At 40.4% G+C, this 27,844-nt stretch overlaps 1 protein-coding gene across 2 annotated transcripts in view; it reads right to left on the reverse strand.

The window, feature by feature from the left end:
• hydin (HYDIN axonemal central pair apparatus protein) overlaps positions 1-27,844 on the reverse strand; it is a 137,266-nt gene that overhangs the window by 55,951 nt on the left and 53,471 nt on the right. For both annotated transcript variants that reach the window (XM_039809874.1, XM_039809873.1), the window contains exons 25-30: positions 13,426-13,594; positions 11,552-11,761; positions 10,409-10,588; positions 10,138-10,312; positions 3,460-3,593; positions 1,103-1,230 (exon numbers count right to left, since the gene is read on the reverse strand). In XM_039809874.1, the coding sequence (XP_039665808.1) occupies positions 1,103-1,230; positions 3,460-3,593; positions 10,138-10,312; positions 10,409-10,588; positions 11,552-11,761; positions 13,426-13,594 (996 nt within the window). The remainder of the gene's footprint in view (positions 1-1,102; positions 1,231-3,459; positions 3,594-10,137; positions 10,313-10,408; positions 10,589-11,551; positions 11,762-13,425; positions 13,595-27,844) is intronic.

Here is a 27,844-nt window from a genome sequence, read left to right on the forward strand (position 1 = left end):
AACTCAATGCAACCACTCAAACAATTCCTACAACGCATCATAAGCTAAGGTTTGTTTTCAAAAGAGATTTGAGGACTTTCAAAAAGCAAACATCAACGTTTCAGCTTTAGCACCAAATTATCTCTTTACACATTACTCTAGAAAAAAGGTGGGCGTCACTATACGGGAAGCTGAGTTTGTTCTGAACATTTTGATATGGAACACATGTGCATCAGTTATAAGCAAATACCTTAAAGAGGTAAATTTAAGAAGCACTTCCGCATTGGCGTCCCTTATTAGACCCAGAAGCTTCGTCCATTATTTTTTACAGACTACAGTATGTTGTGGACACATGCAGTCACTTTCCTGGAATCGTTGGCCTGTCCGTAAGACCGACACAAGTCTGCAGCTGTCCGAGCCTGTCCTCAATGCATCCACCTGTGAGGTTGTCAGCTGTGTGTCTGCCTGGCATACTCTGTATAAGACAGCCGATTTAACCCGCCAGTCCTCATCGATATATGTGTCACGCAGCTCTCCATTGTAAGCACGGTCCAGCAAAGAGCCACAAACATAGCAAAAAAAGAGCTTCAAACGCAACTTGCAAATGCAAAGTTTGTACTAGCTATAAAGCGTGTTTAATTACTTTTTTTTAAATTTGATTACTTTTAACTGTTTACTGTAACTGATAGTATTAATCGGTCAAAATTGTTATTGTCAGTAAAGCGGTTAAAACATCCTTAGAACACAGTTATTTTCCTTGAATATCAATGATTATTTTGTATGTCATAGTTTGCAGCGTATATTTGTGGAAGTCAAACAAGGGATCACAATATGGTTTGGGTGAAAACAGCCAATGCACACCATGACTTCCATCAATTTGCACAAATACCACAGAACAAAACCTACCCAGCCAGATATTATTCATTAACCCAAACTCTTTTGAATTCCACAACACAGTTCTTGTTTCAGTCAAGTGAATGCACCATCTGTTCAGCCAAAGTGTGTGTGTGTGTGTGTGTGTGTGTGTGTGTGTGTGTGTGTGTGTGTGTGTGTGTGTGTGTGTGTGTGTGTGTGTGTGTGTGTGCATGTGTGTGGGTGTGGGTGTAGGTGTTTGTGTACATACTGGCTAAGTTTGTGCCACTTTCTGGAGGAACCTTGCGAGTCGCTGAGCTCCAGCAGACTACTGGTCACAGCGAGAGCATTCTGTTTGACCAATGTTTTCTCAATCTCCATGTGAAGCAGCTCTTCATACTAGAGGCAGCAGGCAAAAGAGAGAAAAGAAAAAGGGAGAGGAAGACAGAAGGAGTATGTAAACACTCAAAAGTTACAAACAAAATTGAAGAGTTACATAAGCAAACAGCACAGTCTAAATGGTAAGAGCAATAATTCAAGGTTTCTCCAAATCTATTTTCACTAGTCAAAGCTTGTCTTATCAAACATACAGTACAGAATGACAGCTGGATGTGATTTAGTTTGGACTGGTAAAAATGATATTTTCGGATATCACTTGACATGATTCAAGGCTTAGCATTGGATGCTGGTCTTGTAAAGAAGCGCCGGCTGTCAGTTTAGATTCTGACGACTTTAAAGGTCCCATGGCATGAAAATTTCACTTTATGAGGTTTTTTAACATCAATATGCGTTCCCCCAGCCTGCCTATGGTCCCCCAGTGGCTAGAAATGGCAATAGGTGTAAACTGAGCTCTGGGTATCCTGCTCTGCCTTTGAGAAAATGAAAGCTCAGATGGGCCGATCTGGAATCTTGCTCCTTATGAGGTCATAAGGAGCAAGGTTACCTCCCCTTTCTCTGCTTTGCCCGCCCAGAGAATTTGGCCCACCCATGAGAGACAGACATCATGGCTTTCAGACGAGCAAAGTGGCAGTTGGTCAAGGCCACACCCCCACCCTCCACCTTGCACCCCCTTTCTCTCCTCCTCAATAGCTACAGACACAGAAATGGCACATCCTAAGGAGAGCTCATTGTGGGACTGGCTCTAGTGGCTGTAATTCTGCACCAAGGCTGAATTTCGGGAAAGAGACTTCAGATACAGTATTAGGGGACCACTAAGGTCTATATAAAAGAGACTTTAGATACAGTATTAGGGGACCACTAAGGCCTATATAAAAGCATCCAAAGATTACCATGTCATGGGACCTTTAAATCAGCTCATTATCATGGAATTTGTGGTGATTTTGAGAAGTGTTGATTATATTACCAACTGAAGCTTTAAAAGTTTTTTTTGGATGTGTTTTTCCTTATTCTGATTATAGGTCTATAGAGGGTGATATGTAGAGATTGTAAAGCACTTTGAGGCAAATTTGTGATTTTGGGCTATATAAATAAAATGAATTTGACTCACTTGACAGAATATAATTAGAAATATTCTAATGTTTTGTCAAAAAACAAACATGTCAAAAAACATTTGCAGACATCTGTATTATGTATCTAGAAGGCTATTTCACGATAAAATGGCTGTGACATCATTAGAAAAAAGTATTTTCACGAATAACATTTTTCTTAGAAATACTTTGAATTCTTTTTCTTACTAGACAAATCATAATTGCATTCTTACTAGACAAATCATAATTGCATAATAATGCATGGTTGTTATCACAGTCACATTGTAATTATTGACTTTAATAATTTATATAGAAGTCTAAATATAATAATGGATAATCAAGCAAAAGCTCAACTGTAAACATTTTATAAATCAGTTTGCCATGCTCTTCTACATGATAACAACAGATAGAAAGTCCCTGAGTTCATGGGTTTTTGTGGATAAAGTGGTAATGTTGACAATTTGTCAGTTTATGTACATGTATTGCAGTCCTTATCGCTCCTGTCCTGTTCATTTCAGTTAGGGGGTATGTCAGGGATGCCGGGGCAACACAAAACCATGAGTAAATACTGAGGGGATAAGCAGAAAATAGCAATTTTCATTGTAATTCAATGGTTCTCTGGTCTACTCCCTGGAAAATCAATACACAGATAAGAAGCAGGCAAAGCCCTGTAGAATAGGCTGGTTTCTAACAGCAGAGATGTTGTAGCACTGCCATACCCATATAGAAAGAGCATGTGCACCACATATGTTGACCACAATGTCACGCATCTTTTCTTAATACATAAAACATTCTAAACATTAAACAAGATTCACTCTGTGGATTGGAACAAATTGGTTTTGGTTATTATAGGACTCTGATGAAGATGAGATCTTACATCGAAACGTTAGTCACTGTTATGCACCTTAAGAAATAAAACCATCAAGTAAGAAGACATCTGTGTTGCACTGGCAATTTTTTGCTATTTTGTATTGGTTTTGGTTATTCTTTGTGTACTCAAACAAAGTATTGTACTATTTTCACTACACTAAATACAGCATGCTTACTACTGTAGTAACCTACATGACCAATTTTGGAAAATAATACGGAAGAATAGGTTTGTTAACAGTATTATAAAATGTTGTTTGTATTAGTCACTGACTGTGAGGGTGCAGTTGGTGTCCGTTGTTGCTCCTCCACCTGCAGCGGTAATTCCATTCATAAACTCCTCTCTGACTCTATCCCCCTCCACAGCTGTTCTGGCCTGCTGCACCACATCACTGTAGCACTCCTCTGCTGCAAGGGAAAAGAGAGTTATACTTATGTCTCGATATTTGTTAGCATGGAGACATGGTTATTAGGGAGACCTGCTGAAGGATTTGGACTCAATGCTTTTTAATACAAAAAGTGTCACAGAGCAAAACAGCAAAACAGGGATTACCTACTACTGTAGGGGCTAAGTGAAGGAGTTCAAGTACCTTGGGGTCTTGTTCACGAGTGAGGGGACAATGGAGCGGGAGATTGGTCGGAGAATCGGCACAGCGGGTGCGGTGTTACATTAAATTTATCGCACCGTTGTGACGAAAAGAGAGCTGAGCCAGAAGGCAAAGCTCTCAATCTACCATTCAGTTTTCGGTCCTACCCTCACCTACTCTCATGAAGGCTGGGTCATGACCGAAAAAACAAGATCCAGGGTACAAGTGGCCGAAATGGGTTTCCTCAGGAGGGTGGCTGGCGTCTCCCTTAGAGATAGGGTGAGAAGCACAGTCATCTGTGAGGAGCTCAGAGTAGAGCTGCTGCTCCTTTGCGTTGAAAGGAGCCAGTTGAGGTGGTTCGGGCATCTGGTAAGGATGCCCCCTGGGCGCCTCCCTAGTCCAGCTGGGAGGAGGCCTCGGGGAAGACCCAGGACTAGGTGGAGGGATTATATCTCCAACCTGGCCTGGGAACGCCTCGGGATCCCCCAGTCGGAGCTGGTTAATGTGGCTCTGGAAAGGGAAGTTTGGGGTCCCCTGCTGGAGCTGCTCCCCCCGCGACCCGATACCGGATAAGCGGATGAAGATGGATGGATGGATGGATGGATGTAGGGGCTAAGTTAAGTTCTAGAGGCCAAGCTCTTTGTTATGTTAAGCACTTTCTGTTTACTGAGTTTGACTAAGTTTCAAATTGACTGTTCCAGACAGTGCACAGAGAACAATTCCTTCCAGTGTCATTACTGACACCATAATTGCATTTGGGCAAATAGAATCAATATACAGTAAACAACAGATTGTAGTCTACTGCAGATACAGTTATTTTTTTTTTTCACTTAAATGATAAGTGTGACAGGGCGCATGGCTGCCGTCACGGTAGCGATGTGCTACCTGTTTTTAATCTCAAAGACTGAGCGAAGAAGTTGTTTGTAGCTATATGTTTGTTGGACTAGTCTATATGTTCGGTTTGTATATTGGTTTGATATCATCTGTTATTCAGCATATTTCCCATATTAATCCCGTAGTTTTGTGCACGATTTTTAACATCTAATACTGCGGTGATTTGTTATCTAGGCCTAGTTATATACAGTACAGGCCAAAAGTTTGGACACACCTTCTCATTCAATGTGTTTCTTTATTTTCATGACTATTTACATTGTAGATTCTCACTGAAGGCATCAAAACTATGAATGAACACATATGGAATTATGTACTTAACAAAAAAGTGTGAAATAACTGAAAACATGTCTTATATTTTAGATTCTTCAAAGTAGCCACCCTTTGCTTTTTTTGATAGCGCTGCAAACCCTTGGTGTTCTCTCAATGGCCCTCATTTATGAAACGTGCGTACGACCTAAAACAGGCGTAGGACGGGCGTACGCCGATTCCTACGCAAAGCTCGGCATTTATCAATTTGAACGTGAGCGTAGGCTGCGAAAAAATCTCATGTCTGGTCTGAACTCGTGTACGCAAGTTTTGGAGTCAGTGTGGACTTGCGGTGCAGCATATAATCAGTTTAACAGGAGATGGAGAAGTCATCAGTTGATCACTTATCAGCAATGGCAGATCTGGCTCTTTTAGAAGACCTCTATGCGCCGGTCTGCAACATTGTTTTAGCCTGTGGGGTTCTGCACAACATCGCGCAGGAAGACACGGTGCCATAAATGTAGTGATGGAGCCAGATGACCCGATGCCCAGAGAGCAGTGTCCAGCCCACCCCAACTGGGGGCTATACAAATGAGACAGGATATTATTCCTCGCTTTTAAAAGGTAGCCTAGTTATGTTTGGCAATGATATTCAATACAGGAAACATGACGATGCACAACATTTTTATTTATTCTTCAGGTTTTTGTTTCTCTTTCAAGTGAATGATTTATTTCTGCCATTGACCGAGTTATTTCGGCTTGTTTTTCCAGCTCCTGTGCTGTCAGGAGACAGGGTCGAGGTGGTGGTCCAGCACGGGGGGCGGAGGACACGCGCTCTCCCTCATCTGTTGCCTCGTTCTGACTCATGAAAAAAAAACACGAGTACAATAAAAGACACTGCATAAACTCCGGACCGCTACCGTGTGTTTATTTAAATATAAGTATACCTACATGTAGGCCTAAGAGATTGCAATAGAAGCCTATAATTAGGACTAGAATACATATGTTAAGCATGTATAAATTAAATAAACTTCAGCTGGAGTCCGATTTACTACGGCAACACTGTTGACCGCATCAGTGATCTCTTTCCATTCCGCATTCTTTCTACAGCCTATAATTACAGTTTTCAGGCTGCCAAATAGTACACACGTTAGTGCAAATTAACCTGAGATATCAGGGTTTCAGTCTCCACCTCTGAAAAGTGCCGCTTCTCAGCCGGATTACGTCTCGCCAGGTCGTAAATTGCAGGGGCGAGGCCTCAAAACCGAGAATATATTGGGGCGTGGTATTTAAATTACGATCGTTTCCAGCCTAGGTTGATAAATGAGGGCCAATGAGCTTCATGAGGTAGTCACCTGAAATGGTTTTCACTTCACAGGTGTGCCTTTTAAGGGTTAATTAGTGGAATTTTTTCCCTTATTAATAAAAAAGCAAAGGGTGGCTACTTTGAAGAATCTAAAATATAAGACATGTTTTCAGTTATTTCACACTTTTTTGTTAAGTACATAATTCCATATGTGTTCATTCATAGATTTGATGCCTTCAGTGAGAATTTACAATGTAAATAGTCATGAAAATAAAAAGGAAACGCATTGAATGAGAAGGTGTGTCCAAACTTTTGGCCTGTACTGTACATCAGTTTGTTTACAACCGTACAGTTTGTCACAAACATCACCTGTTATAAGAATACTTAAGTCTTTGTTAACTAATGTTCGTTTATTGAGTGTAAAAGAATAGAGCGTAAAATGGTTTGGGCTTACCATGTGCTCTTTGTTATTATGGAAAGTTTGCTGCTGTCCTTGGGTTTGAATGGGTCTGTGACTTCCGGGGTAACAGGAAGTTGACCGACATGTTATGTATTATATTTGCCAGCCACCAAGATGTCTTGTGGCTGTGGTTAATTGCATTGACAATTGTATGAATTATATGCTGTATTGGTCTAGATTTTTAGCTATATGTATATTGGCTTTATTAAGCCTTATTGGTATACTCACCTGAGCCACCCCTGTATGGTGTATGTTTGTATGTTCCAATTTGAGGGATTGGCGTCAGGCTATATAGAGTGGCCATGGTATTTGCTCGAGACAGAGCTGGAGTGTAGTTGGAGGGAGTAGGACGTAAGTCTGCTAGATGTCCTCTACGTTGTAACCTGATTTAAGGTCTATTAGTGAATAGTTGTGTATTTATATTTAGGGCCCGAGCACCGACAGCGACGAAAGCCCTATTGAAACTGAAGGAATTATTCTTTCTTTCTTTCTTTCTTTCTTTCTTTCTTTCTTTCTTTCTTTCTTTCTTTCTTTCTTTCTTTCTTTTCCCGTCAAATGAATTGGCTTTTTGAGGGGCTTAACATATTCAAAAACTCACCAAATTTGGCGGTCGCATCAAGTCTGGTGAAAATTTACGTATTTTAAGGGTTTCGCGAATAGGCGCCCAAAAATGGCTCTCTAGCGCCCCCTAGAAAGTTAAAAAGATTGAGCCCCTGCAGTGCGTTTAACGTACACTCACGAAACTTGGTACACATATGTAACATGTCAAGATGTACAAAAAACTTCATTAGAGCCATACAAACCCAACAGGAAGTCCGCCATTTTGAATTGAAAGTTAGTCGAAATTAGTGCGATTTTGGCCATTTCCACATGTCGTACTTTAACGAACTCCTCCTAGAGATTTCATCCGATCAACTTCAAACTCGGTCTGTGCCATCTTAAGACGTTAAAGATGAAAAGTTGTTAAAAGAAAAACTTTTCGTCATAGGGCGTGGCCGTGGCGGGGCGGCCATTTTGTGCGTTTCGCCGCCGAAACAGGAAGTGGGTGTAACTCGAATGTACATTGTCCAACTGGCTCGAAACTTTTCAGGATTCATAAGAGTCCAACCCTGAAGACAAATAAAGGTCGATATTTACTTAAAGTGCCCATATTATGAAAAAAACACTTTTTCTGGTATTTGGGGTGTTCTTTTGTGTCTCTGGTGCTTCCACACACATACAAACTTTGAAAAAAATCCATCCATGCTGTTTTGAGTGAGATACGGTTTCTGAATGTGTCCTGCCTTCAGTCTCCTAGTGAGCTGTTCAAAATCGGCTCGGACTGTGACGTCACAATCCGAAATGAGCTGGCTGCTAATGCTAACACTAGCATGGTACCTCGTTCTCAATAGCAAAGCACTGCTACAACACACACAAGTTCACCATAATCTACAAAAGAACTACTTACATGTGCGCCCTCATTTAGAAGTCTCCCAGCTAATCCTGCCTTGTAACTGACTGAAGTTGGAGAAACAGCCTGTCTTTTACTTCTATGGAGCTAGCTAGCTGACATGATCTACATCTGAGCTACTGCGCATGTGCGAGTGCAATCAAAGATAGTACAGAAGAAGAAGATGAAAAGAGGTCTCACTCTGTAGCTAAAACAGAAACCAGGTGAAAAGAGGATCTGCAGCAGTGAGAGAGAGCTGTGCAGTACAACAACAATATGGTGTTTTTTGAAAATTAAACCATGTAAACCTATTCTGGTACAACCTTAAAATACAATTATGAACCTGAAAATGAGTATAATATGGGCGCTTGAAAGTCATAGCGCCCCCGAGTGGCAACAGGAAGTAGGCCAAGTCAAGGTGCAATACTTTAACAAACTCCTCCTAGAGATTTCATCCGATGGACTTCAAACTTGGTCTGTATCATCTCAACACCTTAACGATGAAAAGTTATTGAAAGAAAAACTTTTCGTCAGACGGTGTGGGCGTGGCGTGGCGGCCATTTTGAGTGTTTGGCGATGAACAAAGAAGTTGTTGTAACTTGAGTGTACATTGTCGTATCTCACCGAAATTTCTCACAATTGACAAGGGTCCAGGCCTGAGGACACCTACAGGCCAAAATTGAATTTTGGTCATAGCGCCCCCTGCTGGCAACATGAAATGCGCCTTATATGACAAACATCATCCGATTTGCATGAATCTCAACACCTTAACGATGAAAAGTTATTGAAAGAAAAACTTTTCGTCAGATGGTGTGGGCGTGGCGTGGCGGCCATTTTGAATGTTTGGCGATGAACAAAGAAGTTGTTGTAACTTGAGTGTACATTGTCGTATCTCACAATTGACAAGGGTCCAGGCCTGAGGACACCTACAGGCCAAAATTGAATTTTGGTCATAGCGCCCCCTGCTGGCAACATGAAATGCGCCTTATATTACAAGCATCATCCGATTTGCATGAAACTCAGAATGTGTGGTCTACATGTGATACTGAGCCGCCCCCTATAATATGACCACGCCCACTTACTCAGGCCACGCCCCCTTTCATAACATTTGAACCGTTTAAGGTATACCCTTGTGTGAGGTGTCATTGAACTCAGCACAGACTTCCTTTTTAATTGGTGATGGTTTGACCCGCCCCCTAAGCTTTAGCCACGCCCCCTTTCATAACATTTGAACCGTTTAAGGTATACCCTTGTGTGAGGTGTCATTGAACTCAGCACAGACTTCCTTTTTCATCGGTGATGGTTTGACTCGCCCCCTAAGCTTAAGCCACGCCCCCTTTCATAACATTTGAACCATTTAAGGTTGACCTTTGTGTGAGGTATCAATGAACTCAGCAGAGAGTTCCTTTTTAATTGGTGTTGGTTTGGCCCGCCCCCTATGCTTTAGCCACGCCCCCTTTTATAACTAATGACCCGTTTGATGTAGACCCTTGTGTGAGATATCATTGAACTCAGCAGAGACTTCCTTATTCATTGGTAATGGTTTGGCCCGCCCCCTACGCTTTAGCCACGGCCCCTTTCACAGCTGATGAACCGTATGACGTAGCGTCTTGTGTGAGGTATCGTTGAACTCGGCAGGGAGTTCCCTTTTCATTGGTGACGATTTGCAGCGTCTGAGTGCCGACAAATGCACGGTCGCAAGGAGCAGCGTCCGCCAGTCACCCCGACGCGCGAAGAGGCGCGAGGGCCTGTCCATCGCTGCTCGCAGCTTTAATTTTGATTGTTTTGACTCAAGTCAATTTTAATTTATTTTCTTGAAATTGCTTTTTAGTTAGTGTCCTTAATTTTGTTAATTTTTTCTATTATAATTTTTGCCTATGGGCCTTAATTGGGTCATTCATAATAAAAGCCCATCATTTTTTACATCATCTTGGACACATCCTGAGTGTTCATATCTGCTCACGACTACTCACCGCATCTACCCTCAACAATAAGCAAGAATAGGTAAGGTAAGAATATGATCATCATACACAGGTTTTGTGGCAAGTTCAGGCGGATCCTTGGGAACACTCCCTCTCCAGTCAGCAAGATGTCCTGCAGTGGCAGGAAAGCCACCTGCAGCTGAAGCCGCTTCTCAAACACCTCAGGGATGCCCGGGAGGTAGCGCACACGCAGAAGTTGCTCTGCACCAGCGTCAACGTGACCCTGACACACACAAAACAAACACACACAAAAAATGTTTTTAAAAAAACCCTTATACATAATAAATGACCCTCCCACATCTGAAATAATCCTGCTTACCACGGTGGGGATGACCATGGGCCGGCCCGGTTTGAGCTCCTGTCCTTTCTCATTTGTCTCCTCATCTGCCTCCTTCTCTGCCTCCTCATCCTCCCTTTGAGGGCGTATGATGCTAAATTTGAAGCCCACCTTACCAGTATTCCTCAGTATCACATCAGCTTCCGCTTCATGATCAAACAGCTGAAAGAAAAAGAGGGGAGAGGCAACACTGCTTTTTAAACTGTCAGCACCTGTATTTACGTTGAAAAGTTTCTGTGATATGAGCACAAGGGAATTTTTATTTGAGTCTTAAAAGTGAGAAAGAGTAAGAGACAGAGAGAGATAGAGACAAACACGAAAGGTTATTCAAAAGTGTTGCTCCAAATCTGAAAGCATCTATCTGAGTGTCTGCATGCACAAAGGGAGTTGTTTCAGGACTTTGTTACTAATATAGAGAAATAACTGACCACAAGAAAACAACACAGGGAGTAAGAGAGAGAGAGAGAGAGAGAAAACAGCAAGAGAAAAAATTGTGCTGAATAGACTGGAAGGTCAGAGAAATGTTCTGCTGAATCACTCATTTCAACTAAATAAAAATCAATATGGCCTTGACTTGAATATCAATGATAACTGGTCCGGATGTCTTGCATACTTAAAGAGGGAGTGGAAGCGCAAAAGGCCAAAATGTGAAGACACTATGCAGTGACATTCAAAGTTAACATGATTCCTCTCACCAGTCTCTTTAGAGGTTAAAACACATTTGATGCCACTCTCAACAGCAGATAGAAGTGCAGCAAACATATCTTCATCCACAATCACAAACAAATCTGTCACACTCCCCCCTGGCCTGTCAGTGTCCTTTTGAAAATGGTGAAATGAATCACTACCCAACGTTTTGTTTAAAAAAAAAGGAAAAAACAAGAACAATAAAAGCAGGATAACAGGACAGCAAAGAGGCAAATGAACGCAAGATAATGGAGCTCAAGCAGTGGTAAACCCTCCGCCCTTAGCTACTGTCAGCAGTCTCTAACGCCAGTCGTGGCCTAATCCTAGCCTTAAAGATCTGCACACACTAAGCTGAAACATAACTATTTGATTGGTAGAGCTTGTTGGGATAAAGAACTAAGAAGATAAAGTCTGGGTAAAGGAGCCCTGCATACATACCTGCAGACCAAAGTCGATATGGGTTGAGTCAAGGCTGTAGCTGGTTACCGAGGTTTCTCCTCTGAGTTTGATTTCATACGTAGGCCCCTCCACTACATGGCACTGTGCCACCAACTCTCTGCTGACATTTTCTTGGCCATAGAAATACAAAATGATCTGCTGCTGTTCCCCGGGTTGCAGTTCACCATATATCGGCGAGATATCAAACACCTACAGACACAAAAAGAAAACAAGTGGAACTTACAAGATTCATTTCCTTTTAATAAAATTTCACACAGAAGCTCTTAAACATATTTATAAAAGTGATCCATCGGATTTTCTTTTAACTTTATGTCTCATTCACCTGTAGGCAAACACCTAATATTATCATACCAAATGTTTAAAACAAACATGATACTGTCGTTGAGCTCAGGCTCGAACACGGGAAGGGTAGAGTGCGTGCAGCGGGGCACGGAGGCATTTCATTGGTTCTTTCCAAGAGGACCGCGAGGCACATTGGTGGGCATTTTTACAGGATTACAGCAGCTACAAATAATGGATCATTTTCGCTCCTTTTTCAGAGCCCATAAGTTATTTATTGCTATCGGGGTGTTCAAACAAAATATAAAAAGTGTACCGTATATTGGAAATAGTTACCAACCCTGCCTTTAAATGAGTTAGTCTTATCATACAATGCTTTTGAGTTATTGGAAATGTTTCACATCAGCTATGCCAGTGAGACTGTGACACGGCTCTATGTATAGCCTAAATGTGAAGTTTGCGGACATAGTAGCTTACAATCTATACATGGAAAAAATATTTTTTCAGCACATAGCTTAGTTACAACACGATTGAGCTAGCAAAGCAGTGTGTGTTTATATGTGTGGTTTGGGAAATCCCACAATCTCTACAAAGCTAACGTTAGCTCAAGTTGGCTGGCTGACTCAGCAGGGACTACAAATCCTCTGTGTTGTTTATTTTTTATTTTTTGTAGTTGTTTTAACACTTTGTTTTTTTGTACAAAATAAACATAGAAGATATAACATGTTTATTAGTGAAATTTAGAGGTGCTGGTATGCTGAGTGTTCTACTTTAGACAGGGCCAGGCTCTCTGTTTCCCTCTGGGTCCAGTCTTTATGCTAAGTTAACTAACTAACTAATTAACTATCTCCTGGATCGAGCTTCATATTCAATGGACAGATATGACAGTGGTATTCATCTTCTTATCTTACTCTTAGCAAGAGAGCAAATATATGTTCTAGTATTTCAGAACATTTCTCATTTAGAGTTTGCACTAGCGGTGTGAACTATTAATTTGTAGTGCAGACACAACAAGCCAATGAATCAATGACTTAAAAAATACTACTAATAAAAGCTAAAAGCTTTTTAAAAATACTAAAAGCTTTTGTTTTTCTGGATTGTTGGTGGGAGAATATTGTTGATATTTGCTACAGCGTATGGACTAGAAGCACATTTGATGTGTTATATTAAAGACAAATCAATAGATTAATCAATTTTGAAAATAAAAATAGTTGCGGCCCCAACTGACAAACATACGTACAGATGTGATCAAAGTATTATCTCATCACTTTAGTATTGCAAACACTATAAATATTATTAATCAGGGAACTATCATGACGACTCCTCTGAGTTGTAAAAGACTCTTATCAGTCTATTATATCAATGCATTCAAAAGTAGAAAACTGTTATGCACGCTGATAACAAAGGGGAGAATCTCCACACTGAGGCAAAAATGTGTGTATGTGCCTGGGTGTGGCATGTGGCAGCATAGAGACGGAGAAGGACTTGCACATTACTGCAGGCTCTCTCCATGCCTTGATTAACTGGAAATCTCAGGAAAACCCTGATTTGTTTACAAGGGAGCATTTGCCTACCTCTTTTACACCCAGACGGCACTGTGTGCTGCTCTGCTCATCTGCACCAGGTCTGGGGCTCAGAGGAACTGAAAAGGCAGGAGAAAGCGTTCTGGAGGAACTCCGTCCTCCTTCAGTCTCATTTTCTGGATTCGTCTGCTCCTTCTCTGCCTCCAGCATCTCTGTCTCTCTATGGGGGCAAAATCATCAGTGACAAGAGGCATGAATGAGAAGAAAATGAGAAGAGAAAAAAATATGAAACCGTATTTCAGCTCCATGATAATAGATAATTGAAAGCCTCAAGATGTCTACGAGGGAGCAGAGTAACACATGCACACAGAAACTAACCGCAAATTATGCAAGCATATTGTATATCCAATATATCATTAACATATATTGTAATACCCAAGTGGGGATGAAAATCTTTAACTCTACTCTCTCCTTCCCTGTGGGATCAAACTGGGTGCATCCATCAAGTTAATTAAACAGAGTGTTCTATAATTAAGAGGAATTTTAATAGGCAAGCAGCAGGAAACAGGTCAGGATAGATTGCAGTGAAGTGCTAAATAAACATGGAAGAGAATGAAAGAGATTTAGTGAGTGAAGCCATCTCAAAGCTGGGCTGGACAAGCTCTATATTAAATCACCAAACACTGGCGACATTATTGCCATAGTTTGTGTTTGTGTTTGTGTGTGTGTGTGTGTGTGTGTTAGCAGCACTCAAGTCTGCACATACATTTGTTGAATGCCATAGTACTGATGTGTCAGCTCATAATGTGTGGATGGTAGTGATGTAACCAGCAGGGGGCACTATTGTATGGTCAGTCTCTGATGAATACTGTTTTAAGGGAGACCTGGCCTGAATTCTGGCCTTGGGGAGATCACAAATTAGTACGTCCAGCAATGTAAGATGTAGAGGCGAGCAAATACTTTAGGTCAATGTCTTCAAAAATAGGGTGCATTTTTGGTGGATAAGAGTTTGTAAGAGCCCACAAAAACCATTTGCAAATTTTGAAAAAAGAAGCTTTTTAGAAAGAGTTTTAAAACCCACTGGTGCGGACAGAGGAACAGATGGTGAGACAGCAGATGATGACTCTGCAAGAGCACTGCTCAAAACAGAAATAGTCCACTCTGACATTCTCATATCTGTCTCTCTCTCTCTCGCTCTCGCTCTCTCTCTCTCTCTCTCTCTCTCTCTCTCTCTCTCTCTCTCTCTTCCTTCTGTTCTTTCCTTCATGGATGGTGTGTGTTCAGTCTTGCTAAAAATCAACACATGAAAGACTACCAAACCACAAACATCTCACTTCCAGCAGACTGTTGGGAAAAAAGTGATGGGAGCAAGTGTGTGTGTGTGTGTGTGTGTGTGTGTGTGTGTGTGTGAGAGTGTGTGTGTGAGAGAGAGAGCGAGAGAGACTCGCTGGTTTATGGCTGTGTAATTTTGTTACCTTCCTTATTTCCAGTGGTGGTACGTTACTATGTGAATCTCCTAAACTACTATATTTAAGTTTTAGGAACTTGTACTTTAATTGAGTTTTTCCGTTTGATACTACTTTATAATTTCTAACTCCAGATCAGATGGTTGCATGTTTAAATAATGTCACAGTGGCAGTGTGTAGGTAATACTTTATAATAACAATCAATAATTAATCATTAATAAATGGTTAATTAAACTTTGATTTATAGTTATTTTACTGTTAAACAATGAACATATTTCATGTTTAATTATTATTAGTAATGTCATAACTTGTTATTTTATTAGTTAAGTGTAAAATAAAATTAAAGATAGTTAATACTTTGTCAATGGTTGATAATTATTTTGTAAACCATTGATAAACAGTATTTGGACGGCTATTATAAAGTTGCAACTAATGCTTATAATAATTAGCTAATGATTAGTCATTTTAAAAGGCATCACGAAACATTCATTTTACCAAAATATTTTTGGTGATCTATAAATAAGAGATGATTACTTGATTATTTGATGGTGCTATCTAAATATTGTTTATAGATGCTTTAAAGAGTATCTATTAACCATTAACAAGGTATTATAATCATAATAGCCATCTAAATAATGTTTATTAATGGTTTACAAACAATTTGGTAATCATTTACAAATACTTAATATAATATATTAAATCTTATGATTGGTTTGCAACAATAAACCGTTAAAATAAACCAAATTATAGCATTACTAATGATATGTAAACATCATAAATTACCATTTCATTGTTTGTTAAAAGTAAAATGACTATTAACTTAAGTTTAATTAACTATCAATTTACCATTTATTAGAGATGTTTATTATATATCTGTGTTTATCTACACTTTTGCTATTGTTATCTTGTTTTGATGCACCAACACTGCATTTTGTCCAGGTACCTACTGTCTGCAATGACAATAATGTGGAATTTTATCTAATCTAATATGGTAAGCCTCTGTGAACTAAGAAAAACAGGTATAAGCACTATAACGTGTCGCTCTTTCTGATATGACATGTACATTACGCTTCAGTCTTATCTGATTGTTCAGAGAAACAATTATACCCACTAATGTTTGCATTCTTGTACCATAATGCATTCATACAAAAATGTATTTTCTCAGGCAAACAGTCTTATAGGATTAATTTTGCAAGTAGTCCGGAACAACGGAAATATTACATATTTCCAGGATAATTGCCTGACATCCGGCGTAACGAAAATTGGGATCATACAACAAGGCAGGCCTGCTTGGTCCTTTCGGGAAGTGATTGTAAAGATTTACAAAGAATATGTTTCTCTAAGTGGGACGTTTTGGAATCGATTGAAAAGGATTTGTATGGACAAAGTACACAGCGATACACTGGTAAGAGCAAATTACATTTAACCATGTATCAGGCTAATTTAAATAGCTCACATTACTGTATACTGTGAAAAGTTAATTTTGTTTAATATTGCTTTTTGCGAGGTGCAAATGTTCCACCGAAACAAGTTCCTTCCTGAGACCATTTTGCAGAGCCACCGTTGCAGCGTCCAGAGCTTAGCGCCACCCAAGACAATTGAGAATGGTTTAAAGAAATGCAAACAACCCAGAAAGTTTTTTTTGTCCTATGTGTGGTGTACCCAGACCTTATTCCACAGCACTGTGGAGATAGGTCTGGCACTGCGAGACTATTTTGCAAGGGGCAACACAAATGCAAAACAGAAACTCAAGGGAGATTTTTGCTGTTTGAAAAAGTAACATTCCAGGTTTAAAAGATGGAACCCATGAACATGGAAAGTTGCAATTGCAAACGTTTTTGTACACCTTGGCTTAAACTCAACTTCATCTAAAGCACCTGGCATTATTAGTTGTGAGTGATCAGTCTGTCATTCAGTTGTCCATTGAACCAGCCCATCATGCGTAGCTAGTACAGTGCAATAAAAAGGTGGAATACGCTTCTCAGTTTTCTTCTTACTGACATAAAGTCCTAAAGACTAAGAAGTTACAGTACTTAAATGCATGATACTGCCTCTATTTATCAGTGGGATAGATAGATAAGAGTTAACTCTATTGAAATTCCCCTACCAAAGGGGGGCGTTTAAAAAAAAAAAAAAAAAAAAAAAAAAAAAAAAAAAAAGGGGGGGGGGGGGGGGGAGAAAAAAAAAAAAAAAAAAAAAAAAAAAAAAAGAAGGTCCTCTTCTCCTTTTTTCCCCCCCCCCCCCCAAAAAGGAAAAAGGGGGGGGGGAAAAGGTGAAGACAAAGAAGAGAAGACAAGGTTGATAAGGATTTGGTAGAGAGCATAAGCACAGGCAGAAGAGGACGGGGAGCAGGAAGAGATAGGAGGAAAAAAAAGAAATGTAAAACCCTAAGATGAGGACAAGGAGGGGAGCAAAAAGGAGGAATACCAATAGATGAAAATGGGGCGGGTGATAGAGGGTGATAAATCTTGTTGGTTCTAGGCCATGAACAGACAGACTACTATAGTATTTACAGTCCATTTCAAGGGGGGAGCCAAAGCAAATGCTTGAGAGAGGCACAATGTAACATTAAGTACACAATCAGTATGTGTTTTCTCCAGAGAATGTACAGTATAATGGATTTGGCTTTCAATTCAGAGGGTTAAATGTATAGCCACTGTACTAACTCATCCCAATAGACAGTTTAAATATATGGCTGAGATCCATTCTGTTCCTGTCCCTGAATCTAGTCTATTCAGGATACTACAGTTCTAAACATATTTTTGTTCTAAAGCAAAAAAAAGGAGTAACATTCCAGCAGGTCTTACAGAGCAAGGGTGCCTTAGCTTCCTTTAGTCCTACAACCAATGAAAGTAACAATAAAAAGGCTGTATATTCCATAGACAAAGAAAATTAATTTGCCCACCATGGGTCATAATAAAGCAGTTCCAAGTTGTATTATTAATGGCTTAGAGATCTCAGAGTTTGCTGGAAAACACTTCTATGAGCTTTCTTGATGTTTTCACTCAAAAGGGAGATGCCTGTGTCAACAGACAACATTATCAGTGAAGAGGAGTTGGCTAAGTGTCCATATTTAAAGGACATTGGGATTCCTCCTATAAAGGCTAATGTGGACTTGTTAATCGGTACCAATACCTCCAAGTTGATGGAGTCTTGGGAGGTTATTAACAGTCAGGGCAATGGACCATATGCTATCAGAACCTTATTGGGGTGGGTGGTTAACGGTCCATTAAAGGGAAACGGTGACAAGCAAAGCTTGAGTGGTTACCCAGAGGTTACTGTTAATAGAACTATTGTCAACAGAATTGAAGAGCTACTGATGAACCAATAACCAGTAAGAACCAGTAACCTCCAAAGACCAAGAGGAGATGTCAAGGGAGGAAAGGAAATTCATTGAAATTATGGATAGCTCTGTTCAGCTTTATAAAGGACACTACAAAATAAAACTGCCTTTCAAAGAAAAAGACGTCACCATGCCAAACAATCTCTGTATTGCCAAGCAATGTGTTCATGGCTTGAGGAGAAGGCTTCAGAAGGATGCAAGTTATCATGATGAATACACAAAGTTTCTTACTGATGTCATTAACAAAGGCTATGCGGAACAGGTGCCTCAGCATCAGTTAGAGCCATGCAAGGGAAAGGTATGGTATATACCTCATCATGGAGTATATCATCCTAAGAAGAGAACCTTGGGTGTTGTGTTTGACTGTGGAGCAGACTTCAAAGGTGTCTCTCTCAATAGTCAACTTTTACAAGGCCCAAACCTGAACAGCTCATTAATAGCAGTCCTTTTACGGTTAAGACAAGATCCTGTAGCCATCATGGCAGACTCCAGACTAACTTTTTTCACTAGGAGCACAGTGGCCCCCAACTGAACATTTTAGGGGCGCAACCACAAAATTTAGGGGCACACAGCGTAAATCAACATGCTAACCAAATATTCACATTTATACTAATTTCCACTGTATTAGTAATAAACACTTTGATAATAGATGCAGAAATTACAATGTGCTGTTTCAAATTTAGTTTCACATTTTATTTTGGGGCGGCTGTGGCTCAGTGGTAGAGCGGTCGCCTGCCAATCGGGAGATTTGTGGTAAAGCGCTATATAAAAACCATTTACATTTTGCACTTTTGCAACATAGAAGGTAAACCGACAGCACCATCACTGTCATGACAGTACAAATATTTAAAAAATATACCAGCTCTAGTCTCCAGTCTACAATTACAATGAATTCAACTTAAAATTAAACATGCATTGTTTAGGCTACTAAACTAAAATAAAAATAAACCCCTCCCTCTCTCCTCCCAAACCTGCCCTACAACCTTGAATTGAATAATTATTAATTTGTTACTCACTGTAACTTTTATTCTTTTTTAGCCTGTTTTATTTTCATCATGGCCGTTTTTAATTGCTCTTTAATGTTTCATGTAAAGCACTTTAAATTGCCTTGTGCCTGAAAGGTGCTGTAGAACTCAAGCTGCCTTCAGCCTGTCAGTCAGTCCCCAGGGCAGATAAACCAACGTTGTGCCTGCTTGACTCACAGGAAGTGTAACGTCAACAGCCCGCGACCGCTTTCGCCTCGATATTAATATAATATCGCGCAAATGCTGTTTGTGTGAAGTTATGAAAAAATATAACCACACTTGTAACCACTTCATCGGCATTTCCGTGACTAACTGTAACTTCAACAAAACTGCAGAGCCGATGAGTCTGCTCCGTCCGCACCTCTGTGCGTGTGTGTATGCGCGCGCGCCGGAGCTCCGCTCTCTGTCACTATGCAGATATTACAGATAAGCTTTGTGCTTACACGCTCTCAGGTACCGAAATTTCCACGTTTAAGTGTAAAAAAGGGGGCAAATTTACTGGTTGCACATGTGCGACTGGCTGTAAAATTTAGTCGCACATTCTAAAATTTTGTTGCAAAATGCGACCATTTGGTCGCAGTCTGGAGCCCTGGACATACAAGCCATGTTCCACCAAGTCAAGGTAGCAGAAGACCATGTGGACTTTTTAAGATTTTTATGGTGGCCTGAAGGTAACCTGGACTGTGATCTAGTAGAGTATCGTATGACTGTTAATTTATTCGTGGCTGTATCGTCACCCAGTTGTGCCTGCTTTGCTCGTAGGTAGGGCTGGGCGATATATCGATATAAACAAATATATCGATATATTTTTAAATGAGATATGGAATTAGACCATATCGCATATATCGATATAGTTCAAATGTGATCCTTGCTCCCATAGATATGTCGCCGTGAGGTTCTAAACATACGTCAAAACCCGCCGCCATCTTGGAACAGGGGGCCGAAGCATACGTCAAAACCCGCCGCCATCTTGGAACAGGGGGCCGAAGCATTCAGATCAACGCTGAAGATGCCGGACTTTTGTACTGCTTAATTATGTTCGATAGAGGAAATGAAAAGAACAAACAGCAATGGATAACATTTAACAGGTGACAATGTGTTTTATGATTATATATGCCGCCTTCGACCAGCAATCTGAGCTCCAGCGGCAGCGGGAGGCGGAGAGCCCCGTGGCCGGCCGCAGCGTCTCTTCCCCCGGGCAAAAACACAGCTTCGCCTCGCTGCTGCGCCGGTCCCCGCTGATCCAGATCGGACCAGCCAAAGACAGAGCGGTGATCGGTAGGATCTTATCACGTAGTCCAGGACAAACTGTATGTCGATATCGGCGGAAAGTTCCACTAAGTTTGCCGGGCGGACGAAGGCGAAAAGCTACAGGCCCGAGGGCCGACCGTCTGCGGCTGCAGGATCTGGAGCTCAGTGCCCGTTAAAATTACATGTAACGCTTAAATACATACAGAAATAAATAGTGGAGGAATGAGCCTGGACATTTCAGTCTGTTTAAACTTCACCTTGAAGCAGAAACTTTTAGTTCAGAAGGGTGAAGTTTCCGTTTGGACTCAGATCTGTGAACCGATCATAATAAATTTCTTTGTTTTGTAGTCGATAGTTCATCTTTTAGTTTACTTAAGTGGAAGCAGTATCAAGTGGAAGAATGGGACTATAACCTAGGCTTACAGGCATTACATTTTGAACAAAGTAGATTATATTAATATCAAAAGCTTAATTGACCTTTGGAATGAATCACAAATAGCCTATGGAGCTTTGATTTCAAAAAAGATACTCCTGTTATACAGTATTTAGGTTTCCATTTTATTGTTATTTGAACATCTGAGCATTTAATCATGAACCAGGTGAAGAAACCGGTTTATTATTTATTTGATTTTGCGACTGTTTCTATGAAACTACTTGTGACATGTCATATTTGATTTGGGCTTTGACTGAACATTTGCTCTCACTTCGCGGGAAAAAATATCGGGATATATATCGTATATCGATATTCAGCCAAAATATATCGGGATATGACTTTTGGTCCATATCGCCCAGCCCTACTCGTAGGAAGACTGCTGAGGATAATCAAACAAGCTTTCCAGAAGAAGTCATTGACACAATCAAAAGAAATTTCTACATGGATGACCTTCTGAAAAGCCTTTCCTCTGAAGAGGAGGCTGTCCTCATGGTTAAGATGGATCAGCAACAGCCGGGACCTACTTCAAAGTATTCCAGAAGAACACAAATCACAGAACTTGTTTGAGCTGGATCTGGACAGAGATAAACTGCCAGTAGAGAGGGCTTTAGGCCTGCAATGGTGTATAGAAACAGACACTTTCAAATTTCAACTGAAGATCAAGGAGCAACCTCACACCAAACGTGGCATGTTGTCTGTAATCAGTTCCATCTATGATCCACTGGGGTTCTTGGCACCACTTATTCTCCCCGCTAAACTGCTGCTGCAGGAGTTATGTAGGCAGAAGTATGATTGGGATGACCTCATAGCTCCACCGTTTGAGCAGAAGTGGATCAAGTGGTTGACAGATCTACAGAAAGTGGCTGATTTCAAAGTCAACAGGTGTATCAAGCCTAAAGACTTATTTCTCTAATTGGCAGAGATTAAAAGATGCAGTTGCATGGATCCTCAGACTGAAAAAAAACCTTCTGAAGCTGAGTAAGCAAAGAAAGCAGTTGCAGCTTGCACATACTATGGAGCACCAATGTTGGATGTGCAGCAAGAAATGCAAGCTTTTCGATCTTCAGTCAAAGGGAAGAACTTGTCACTGGATGACCTCTTAGAAAGTGAGAACTCACTAGTTTCCTTTTGTCAGCGAGAGAGATTTCAGGATGAGATGGCTGCATTATCATCTCAAAAATCAGTGAAAAAAGGCAGCACCTGAGATGGCCTTCTGAGGGTTGGGGGACGCCTCACTAAATCAGCTTTGCCTGAGGACCCAAAACATCCCCTCATCCTGTCTAAAGACCAACACCTCTCAACCCTTATTCTCCGCCATTTTCATGAGCAGTTGGGCCACGGGGGAAGAAATCATGTACTTTCCACTGTAAGGAGAAAATATTGGATCACAAATGTTAACTCTGCCGTGAGGAAAATCTTAGCAAGATGCAGATTTTGCAGACGCCACAGAGGAAAAGCTGGTGAACAAAAGATGGCAGACTTGTATGGGCTGAAATATGTGCCACCAGAAACTGAATTTGAATCATTTATATTTGAATTTGAATTGCTAAACTTGAATAATTGCATTGAAAAACTGAATTTGAATCGCATAATTTGAAATTGTATTGTTTAATTTGAATCATTGCATTGAAAAATTGAATCTGAATAGTATAATTTGAAATTGAATTTATTCGTTTGTAACTGAAGTCCAATAAAATTTGATCTTCAGTGAAAATTCAACTCTCTATATATCCTCACATTCAGTTCTCACTATTCAGATTCAGATCAGCAAATTCAATTTCAAGTTACTGAGACAGACATCCGGGTACTTGGAGGACGAAGGAAGAGCAATCGAGCGCAGATCAATAGGTAAGAGTTCAGTGGCGCAGATACACAGGACTCCTCTTCGGCCAGCACATACGTTTTGGAGCACAGCCTCGCCTTGACCCAGAGACTCATAGAGAATATAATCTACCTGTTCACAATGTTCAAAATGTAATGCCTGGTGTTAGTAGGCCTAGGTTTATTAGTCACATTCTTCCACTTAAGTAAACTTAAAATGAACTATCGCTCTATCGAGTTTATACAAGATGTTTCCACATTAAAACGCAAAATAGTAAATTATTATTTGAGTATTTTTAATCAACTCTAATATCTGATCGAGTGTCTCTTTCCTTAGAGCGTTTATATACATATTAAAGTTAGTTTTGTTTGTGATTTAAAAGTGTAGCTTTATCATCATGTGCAGTAACAAACAAAACAAAGAGACTAATTCATGTGTTTATAAAAAGAATATTTATTATAATCAGTCCAAACAGAAACTTCACCCTTCTGAACTAAGAGGTTCTGCTTCAAAGTGAAGTTTAAACAGACTGAAATGTCCAGGCTCACTCCTCCACTATTCATTCATGTATTTCTGCATAATTATTTATTTAACAAGACTTAAAATCATGTTTCGTCGTCCACAGTCTGAGTCCCGCCAGACTCCCTTTAGGAAACCTGTGATTTAAACTTCAGCAGGCTGTGACAGTCCGCTCCGCTGAGTCCTGGTTCTAGTTCTCCCGGGCTTCCCTTCCCTCCAGCCGTCCCAGCAGTACGGCCCGGGCCTCCAGCAGCGTAGTGTCGGTTTTGGCTTCCAGGAAGCGGGCAGTGAGCTCCAGATCCTGCAGCCGCAGACGGACTCTGCTGCCCCGCTTTAGCTTCTCTCCGTCCGCCGGCAAACGCAGTGGAACTTCCAACCGAAATCTACATACAGGTCGTCCTGGACTACGTGGAAGATCCTGCCGATCACCACTCTGTCTTTGCCCGGTCCGATCTGGATCAGCGGGGACCGGCGCAGCAGCGAGACGAAGCGGTGTTCCTGCCCGGGGAAAGAGACGCTGTCGCCGGCCATGGAACTCTCCACCTCCTGCTGCCACCGGAGCTCAGATTGCAGGTCCAAGGCGGCATATATATCATAAAACACATTCTCACCTGTGAACTGTTATCCCTTGCTGTTTGGTTTTTGTCATTTCTTTCGTTCCAATCCAAAAACAGTTTGGCATCTTTAGTGCTAATCCTGCGCCACTGAACTCTACCTATCGATCTGCGCTCGATTGCTCTTCCTTCATCCTCCAAGTACCCGGATGTCTGTCTCAGTAACTTGAAATTGAATTTGCTGATCTGAATCTGAATAGTGAGAACTGAATGTGAGGATATATAGAGTTGAATTTTCACTGAAGATCAAATTTTATTGGACTTCAGTTACAAACGAATAAATTCAATTTCAAATTATACTATTCAGATTCAATTTTTCAATGCAATGATTCAAATTAAACAATACAATTTCAAATTATGTGATTCAAATTCAGTTTTTCAATGCAATTATTCAAGTTTAGCAATTCAAATTCAAATATAAATGATTCAAATTCAGTTTCTGGTGGCACATATTTCAGCCCATAGACTTGCCCACAGAGAGAATTGTTCCTGATCTCCCTCCATTCACTAATGTTGGTGTTGATTATTTTGGTCCATTCGAGGTGAAAAGGTATGGAGGAAATATTTATTCATAATTCAAATTGAAAGTCCAAAGAGAAATTGAAAGTCCAGAGAAAACAAAGCGAGATCAAATTAAAAATATTATTATTTTTTTTTAATTTTCCATTTGGCTTTGGCTTTTGAATTTAATATTTGGCTTTTGAATTTCAATTTAACATTGGCTTTTAATTTTCATTTAATATTTGGCTTTTGAATTTCAATTTAACATTGGCTATTAATTTTCATTTAATATTTGGCTTTTGAATTTCAATTTAACATTGGATTTTCATTTGGATTTAATATTTAGCTTTTGAATTTCCATTTAACATTGCCTTTTAGTTTGGACTTGAAACATGTCAATGTAAATGAGGAGGCGTGGCCCAAAGGCTGGTGGGAGGGTCTGAAACGAAAGGGGTGCAGAGGCACCTTATGAGCAGCAGGGGGAGCAGACTCTGAGGAGCACATTGTTGAGCATCTGTCTGCAGCTTCACCACCTTGGCCAGGCTTGGCCTCTTATTTCACATGATAGAAAATGATGATGTAGGCTAAACACAAACGACAATAAATGCAACAACCGTGAAGTTTTCATGTAGTTACTATAATTGGGCCCGTGTTAGTGAGGACTAGATTAGGACTGTATTTAAAGCTGATTCTGGTTTCCAACTTCGCCCCAGGTGTGTCTGTTTAAACACGACTCAGACAACTTCTCTCTTTTGATGTTATATTTAATTAAGCAACAGTAGAAACATGGGTGTGGGTAGCCCTGCTTACGTGTGTTTGTGTGTGGTCAGATCTCGAGGACACACACGCACACAATCTCAACTGGATAGTCATTGTACGAACTGCCACCTCCTTTTTCTTTCTCTCACTTTTTTCTCCGGGTGGTAACTACATGAAAACTTCACGGTTGTTGGATTTATTGTCGTTTGTGTTTAGCTTACATCATCATTTTCTATCATGTGAAATAAGAGGCCAAGCCTGGCCAAGGTGGTGAAGCTGCAGACAGATGCTTAACAGTGTGCTCCTCAGAAGTCTGCTCCTCCTGCTGCTCATAAGGTGCTTCTGCACCCCTTTCGTTTCAGACCCTCCCACCAGCCTTTGGGCCACGCCTCCTCATTTACATTGACATGTGTCAAGTCCAAACGAAAAGGCAATGTTAAATGGAAATTCAAAAGCCAAATATTAAATGAAAATTAAAAGCCAATGTTAAATTGAAATTCAAAAGCCAAATATTAAATGAAAATTAAAAGCCAATGTTAAATTGAAATTCAAAAGCCAAATATTAAATGAAAATTAAAAGCCAATGTTAAATTGAAATTCAAAAGCCAAATATTAAATGAAAATTAAAAGCCAATGTTAAATTGAAATTCAAAAGCCAAATATTAAATTCAAAAGCCAAAGCCAAATGGAAAATTAAAAAAAATAATAATATTTTTAATTAGATCTCGCTTTGTTTTCTCTTTGGACTTTCAATTTGAATTATGAATAAATATTTCCTCCATAAAAAGGGGACGTAACATTGTAAAACGTAATGGAGTGATCATCACTTGTATGAAAAGTAGGGCCATTCACCTGGAAATTGCTTACTCTCTTGATACAATTTCATGTATCAATGCATTGCGAAGGTTCATCTGTCATCTGTCACATGAGATCAGACAATGGTACCAACTTTGTGGGAGCTGAAAAAGAATTGAGAGAAGCCAAACCAGGATCACATTGAAAAATACCTGTCGCAAAAAGGAATTATATGGAGTTTCAACCCACCTTCTGGATAACATCACGGCGGCGTTTGGGAGCGCATCATACGGATAATCAGAAGGGTGTTGAGTTCAGTTCTTCGTCAACAAAGTTTGAATGATGAAGGATTTCAAACAGTGCTTTGTGAAGTTGAAGCAATGCTGAACGACCGGCCCATCACTAAATTATCTGATGATCCAAATGACCTTGAGGCATTGACTCCTAACCACTTACTTCTACTGAAAGGGAAGCCTATTCTACCACCAGGACTTTTTGAAAGAAGTGATCTGTATGCAAGGAGAAGACGGAAACGTTGGTTGGAAAAGTCCAGCATAAGTTATTAAAGCCAAAGTGGGTTTGTTTTAACTTTTTTTTTTTTGTTTACGTTATGGCCCCTTTATTTATATTGTTAGAAAATTGCTTTGTCTTCTGCCAGAAGCAATTAGGGGCTGATGTGTAGGAGCCATACGGGTTGTTTTCCTCCAAGCCACAGGGGGGCATGATATTGCGTTGTGTTGTCAAGGCCTAGGCTGGCCTTGGGTAATTTAAGTTCCTGTATTGATGCAAACAGGTGTTGTTAATTGAAGACGAGGAGCAAACTGTTTTTAACTGTGCTCAGATTATGGGACTTTATATGACTTATTATTTATTGTAAATGAACGCTATAAGGACGCAGAAAATAAATGACGCAAATTGCAAACTATCGGAAAGGGCTGGATATCGTTTTGTCTGAGTACAAGTTAGAAACAATAATCGTAATTAGCAACCAGTAACGGCTAGTATAGGACATAGTCACTACACAAAGTATCACTACTTACTTTACTTCCTTAGTCTCCCTAGCTATATGCTGACAGAACAGCTGGTCAAGAGCCTGGGGAATCACACAGCTGCCATCTACAAAACCAGCAGTAACCTTGAAGCATGGCTTGCCAAAGTGGACAAGTCTGGGTTGCCCGGTCGCTTCAAATCTTGAGTTTACCAAGTGGCCTTTGTGGCCTTTGCTACTGTACGACGTACAGACGTAGAGATACACAAACAACATGGCAGCGACAGGGATTAACAATAGTTCTTTTCTTAACTAGTCGTTTCATTACTTACTTAACTGTAATATCCGCCGAAATGGCCAGCAGCTCACGGTGCTCTGTCCCCGGCTGACAGTCACCCATTCTCGGATAACTGAACCACCAACTAAAGCCTGACCTGACTTAGCACCATGCGGAGCACCAGAGCCGGTGCTGAGGAACTCTGTTGCGGCTCAACACATCTACTAAATACCGCTGATACAACCAAGCTGTGACGGAGGTCTGTAGCGGCTTAAACAACTAGCAATCGCCGCTCTGTAGCATGGAGCTCCTCTTCGACGTTTGTTTTTACCGCTAGTTAATACAAAGGAGCTTGCTACAGGTATGCCACATTCAAGAGACCATGGGATGTTAATGTACGTTACTCAGCAACAGGTGAAAATAGGGGCAAGGATGCGTGACTAAACTCAAAATGATTTGAAGTGATTACCTGTGTGAAAACAGCTTCATCTTGCGTATCCGTTTTGTTATTTTTCCCCATTCATTGATAATCATAATGGTATACATTCCCCGTGTGGGTGCGTGTGTGTATGAGTCAAAACTAAATAAAGTTAAAACTTATTTTTAACAATTTCTTTGTCATCTGCAGATTGATTTTAAGTAGGGGAAAAAAAATCTATTTAAATCTTAAATCTGAG

The sequence above is a fragment of the Perca fluviatilis genome, chromosome 8 (genome assembly GCF_010015445.1).
Source record: "Perca fluviatilis chromosome 8, GENO_Pfluv_1.0, whole genome shotgun sequence".
Lineage (NCBI taxonomy): Eukaryota > Metazoa > Chordata > Actinopteri > Perciformes > Percidae > Perca > Perca fluviatilis.